This window comes from Mandrillus leucophaeus, unplaced genomic scaffold (genome assembly GCF_000951045.1).
Source record: "Mandrillus leucophaeus isolate KB7577 unplaced genomic scaffold, Mleu.le_1.0 Scaffold381, whole genome shotgun sequence".
Classification (NCBI taxonomy): domain Eukaryota; kingdom Metazoa; phylum Chordata; class Mammalia; order Primates; family Cercopithecidae; genus Mandrillus; species Mandrillus leucophaeus.
In genome coordinates this window covers 1,436,097-1,441,651 of record NW_012104043.1, presented here as the reverse complement: position 1 = coordinate 1,441,651, position 5,555 = coordinate 1,436,097, and the positions used below count along the sequence as shown (strand labels likewise).

General features: G+C 37.8%; 1 protein-coding gene across 2 annotated transcripts in view; it reads left to right on the top strand.

Annotated features, from left to right (window-relative positions):
- Window positions 1–5,116, top strand: part of NUDT9 (nudix (nucleoside diphosphate linked moiety X)-type motif 9) — a 47,756-nt gene extending 42,640 nt beyond the window's left edge. For both annotated transcript variants that reach the window (XM_011990747.1, XM_011990746.1), the window contains 2 exons: window positions 1,131–1,215; window positions 4,617–5,116. In XM_011990747.1, coding sequence (XP_011846137.1) covers window positions 1,131–1,215; window positions 4,617–4,795 — 264 coding nt within the window. In that variant the 3' untranslated portion in view covers window positions 4,796–5,116. The remainder of the gene's footprint in view (window positions 1–1,130; window positions 1,216–4,616) is intronic.
- Window positions 5,117–5,555: the final 439 nt, after the last annotated feature.

Here is a 5,555-nt window from a genome sequence, read left to right as displayed (position 1 = left end):
ATTTTCATATATTAATAGCTTAAGTAGTAATCTTTAGTTTTACTTATGGATCTCCTTTGTTTAACTAGAAGAGTTTACCTTTATATTTCAGAAACTATAATCACAGAAAAATACTTAAATCATGGACTCTCTTAAAAAATCATATTGCCCAAATCTGACTATTCTTACTTTCTGAAATTAGAGTTTGAAGTGTTGACAGTTTCATGATGTATTTATTTATTTTGAGACAGTGTCTTGCTCTGTCGCTAGGCTGGAGTGCAGTGACGTGATCTCAGCTCACTGCAACCTCTGCCTCCCAGGTTCACGTGATTCTCCTGCCTCAGCCTCCCGAGTAGCTGGGACTACAGGTGTGTGCCACCATGCCCAGCTAATTTTTGTGTTTTTAATAGAGATGAGGTTTCACCATGTTGGCCAGTATGGTCTTGATCTCTTGACCTTGTGATCTGCCTGCCTCCACCTCCCAAAATGCTGGGATTACAGGCATGAGCCCTGTGCCTGTCCTGAGGGTTTCATGTTTTTTAAAGCTGCCTCAAAAGAGAATATTGTTCTGTGGGAAATTTGAAACAAGCACATAAAGTACTGCATTAAAAATTTTATGATAGATACATTTCTTTCTTTTTTTCTTTCTTTTTTTTGAGACAAAGTCTCGCTCTGTTGCCCAGGCTGGAGTGCAATGGCCGGATTTTGGCTCACTGCTACCTCCACCTCCTGGGTTCAAGCAATTCTCCTGTTTCAGCCTTCCGAGTAGTTGGGACTACAGGCGTCTACCACCATGCCTGGCTAATTTTTTTGTATTTTTAGTAGAGACAGGGTTTCACCTTGTTGGTCAGGCTGGTCTCAAACTCCTGACCTCAGGTGATCCACGTGCCTCAGCCTCCCAAAGTGCTGAGATTATAGACATGAGCCACCACGCCTGGCTGATACTTACATTTCTTAAACAAAATTTTGATAGAAACACATAACATAAAATTTGCCATCTAAACTGTTGAATGTACAGCTCAGTAGCATTCAATATGTTCATGTTGTTGTGCAACAGGATATTTACATTTCTGATGCTAGTGAAGGTAACGTGCTCTGCTGTACTCATTACATCTTGGACTTTTAAAAAATCTGTCTTCTTTTGAAAATAGATATATAAGGGGTATGTTGATGATCCTCGAAACACCGATAATGCATGGATGGAGACAGAAGCTGTGAACTACCATGACGAAACAGGTAACTTTATATTTATTAAACTGACTGGGATTAAAGGATCAGTTTAAGCCAGTAGCCCACTAAGGCATGATTAAATCTGGACTATTTTAGCATCTTAAACCAATTAACTGTTGATTGTAGGATTGTAGTTATATGAAAGCAAAATTGTTGGTATTAAAGGAATACGTAAGAGAAATCTTCAAAACTGTTATCACCAACGCTTAAATTTTCTTTAATCCATTGGTAACATTTGAAATTAAGGTTGAAATTATGGGCTAAAATGGTATGCTTTAAAGATGTCAGATTATTTATTGAGTATGATTCATTTTTTTTGCAAAACAAAAACGAAAGCAACTGGTATTTGGGTAGGAAGTATGGCAGTGATGAAGGAAATGGGATTTATATGTTACTATTTGAAATATTTTTATAATAATCTTGGATTATTAAAACACAAAGCAATAACAAAAAATTCCAAGTGCTGAGAAAATTTACATGAATGTTCTTTCTGGTCCATGGAATTTAAAATTTTATGAGGAGGGTCAAACCTGTTATTACAGAAGGAGAAAGGAAAAATCTGCTGTCTTAAAAATTAATTTGATCTTAATGTACACATTGAATGGCTCCCTTGAAACATATTTTATTGCTAAATTTAATTTGTTTTTATTTGTAGTGTAAAAGTGGGTGCATCATGCTAGAGAAACGAAATGAATGTTCCACTCATGGTTCTTTCTGAGCTGTGTAACCTTGTACAAATCACTTGTCCTCTTGGACTGTTTTTTCACTTACAAAATGGGCTAGAACTAGAAGATCTGTCATTTCTATGTCCTGTGCTTTTGCTTGTTGAACTTGGAGGAAACTCCTGGGGCCATTTTCCATTGCTTCTGTATTTCCACTTAGGTATATTAGAAGAAATATGCAGATGTAAATTAGAAGCAGGTCTGTACAACTTTAGTACTGATAAATTTGTTAACTACTTATTTTTGGAATTAAAAACAGTAACTGATCCATCAGAGGTTGATTATAGAGTTCATAGGTTGTTCGCTATTTTTACCCTTTTTCTCTCTTTAAACTTAAAAAATTGTGTTTTGATAATTCCAAAATCTGTGCCATATTTGAGTTTGGTTTTAATATTTGCTTTGTTTCTTTAGGCTATGTTTTTTGCCTTTTAGCATGCTTTTAGTGCCTTTTTTTTTTTTTTTTAACTCCGAGATGGAGTCTTGCTCTGTTGCCCACGCTGGAGTGCAGTGGCATGATCTCAACTCACTGCAACCTCTGCCTCTCGGGTTCAGGCGATTCTCCTGCCTCAGACTCCCAAATAGCTGGTACTACAGGCATGCACCACCATGCCCAGCTAATTTTTGTATTTTTAGTGGAGATGGGGTTTCACCATGTTGGCCAGGCTGGTCTCAAACTCCTTACTTCAGGTGATCCACCCACCTTGGCCTCCCAAAGTGCTGGAATTACAGGCATGAGCCACTGCGCCCGGCTGTAGTGCTTTTTAAAAACTGACCACGATATATCTTGTAAAGGGAACTAAGGCAAATGGTTCTTTAGTGTGAGGTTTTATGTTTATCTGGCTAGGAGTTAGGCTGTGTTTGTTGTTTGCTGTAGTTGTATGTGTCAGAGGCTAAAATGTCCTATAGTTTTGGGTTTCCCTGGAGACTTCTTAAATAAGGTCCGAAGCATGCCCTTCTTTCAGCTCTCTTCACCTTTTATTAAACAACCCTATTGATAGATATGGTGGTAAATTGTGGAGTTGGATATTTCCTTTCCCTCAGATTGCTTAGGGCTTGGTAAAATAGTTTTCCTTGAGGGCAGAGTGATCTGGCTATATTTCAAAATGGTTACCTTTCCCCTCTCCATGTTGGAAGGGAGAGAGGATTTTTCTCCGGTCTTCACCCAGTGGCTTTCTTGGAGGTAAAACTCACTAACATGGAGGCCACCCTTCATACTGGTATGGCTGAGCCCCTAGGAGATTTTATCTTTCAAGCTAGTCCAAAGGTCAGCTTTCAGCAGTTCGTTACCCTTTAAGTGTTCCTACCAGGCGCTGACTCCAGTGGTAGGCTTCTCTCCCTCGTCAGTTGTGAGTCTCTGTATTTGCCTGTCTCTCCAGTTTTTGGTGTGGCAGTGTGCTCTCTACCAAGAATACAAAAAAATTAGCCAGGCATGGTGGCGCGTGCCTGTAATCCCAGGTACTCGGGAGGCTGAGGCAGGAGAATCACTTGAACTCAGGAGGTGGAGGTTGCAGTGAGCCGTGATTGCACCACTGCACTTCAGCCTGGTCAACAAGAGCGAGACTCCGTCTAAAAATAAATAAATAAAAATAAAATAAAATAAAATATTTAAGTAATGTTGCCTTGAATAATAGGCTTGTCTCTATTTCATTAGAATAAATTCTTCAAAGTGGAGTTACTGGATTGCTTATTGTATCTTCAGTGCCTAGTACAGAGTCTGGTACACAAGATGTACTCTGATATTTACAGAATGAATGCTTGTCAAAGAAAACTTATTTTTTAAAAGCTCTTGATAAACATTGCCAAATTGCCTACAGAAATATGCCATTTATATTCCCAACTGTGATTGGGAACACTTATTTTTTATTTTTATGATAATTTAAATTTAATATTTTTTTTTTTTCGAGATGGTGTCTTACCCTGTCACCAGGCTGGAGTGCAGTGGTGTGATCTTGACTCACTGCAACCTCTGCCTCATGGATTCAAACAATTCTCCTGCCTCAGCCTCCCAAGTAAGCTGGGACTACAGGCACACACCACCACACCTGGCTAATGTTTGTATTTTTAGTAGAGATGGGGTTTCACCATGTTGGCCAGGCTGGTCTTGAACTCCTGACCTTAGGTGATCCACCTGCCTCAGCCTCCCAAAATACTGTATTACAGGTGTGAGCCACCGTGTCCGGCCTAGTTTAAAATATTTTAATAAATCTATTTATAAATACTTGTATTTATTAAAATATCTTAAGTACTTAAACATACTTTATGGTTTTTGGTTTGGTGTTATGCTTAGAAAACTCCACTTAAAACTATAAAAGGAGTCACCAATAATTGGTGGTTTTTTTTTACGTTTAAATCTCTAATCCATCTTGGATTGATTTTGATGTAAGGTTTCATATTCGTATAATATAGTCTCTTTTTTAAGGGTAATCTTTTTAGAGAGAAGTCTTTGTATTGTGTGTTTGTCTAAAATTTAGGGACTTGGTTAAAATTTGGGCATTTTGGAGTAGTCTCGTTTTTTTTCCTTTTATTCATTCTGCTGACCAGGGCTGGAATAGTCTAGTTTTTAATTCACTTGGCCAGCTAGTACAATGATGATTTGAGATTATTTTAAGTAAGAATACTTGACGATATAGATATGCTAAAACAGAAATGAATTCTTCTTGGTGATGGTTTTTCTTTGGCAACCAGGTGAGATAATGGATAATCTTACGCTAGAAGCTGGAGATGATGCTGGAAAAGTGAAATGGGTGGACATCAGTGATAAACTGAAGCTTTATGCCAGTCATTTTCAGTTCATCAAACTTGTGGCTGAGAAACGAGATGCACACTGGAGCGAGGACTCTGAAGCTGACTGCCATGGGTTGTAGCTGATGGTCTGCGTGTAAGCCAAAGGCCCACAGAGGAGCGTATACTGAAAAGAAGGCAGTATCACAGAATTTGTACTATAAAAAGGGTAGGGTAGGCCACTTGGCCTATTTACTTTCAAAACGATTTGGATTTAGAGTGTTTCACATCAGAATAAAATGAGTAAGATGAACTAGAACACAACATTTTCAGCTTTTTGGTCAAAAGAAATGTAAGTAGTCATATTTGGTATGTATTTAAGCATGACTTAAATGAAATGTAAACAACTAATGCTCTTTGAAGAATCATAATCAGAATAAAGATAAATTCTTGGTCAGCTATAACTTCTGTTTTCCATCTAGTTCTTGTCTGTCAATGCCTTTCCTCCCGCTCCCCATCTTCTGAGGCCTGAAGGATGCTCCTGCCGCATCGAACTCCTTTAGGCGGAGTACCACCATTGGATGTACAGTTTAATGTTTCATCTGCTTTTTCTGTAAATTATTTGCTTCACATGATCTTGTTGAAGCTAATTTTGAAAATGGAAACTATGTTTTCTTGACTTTAGAATCATTAGTTTTAAGAGGAAATTTTAGCCACTAGTTAATAGAGGTCAAGATCATGAACAAGAGCTGATAGTCTCATTTTCAAAAATTCTGAATTAAAAAAAGTCCAGGAAGTTAGTATTTAAATCAACATGTTCATTTCACTCTAGTGAAACTACTGTATGTTATAGATCAGTTAAAAATGGATGTTCAGAAAAGAATTGAAATCAGACAGGACAAA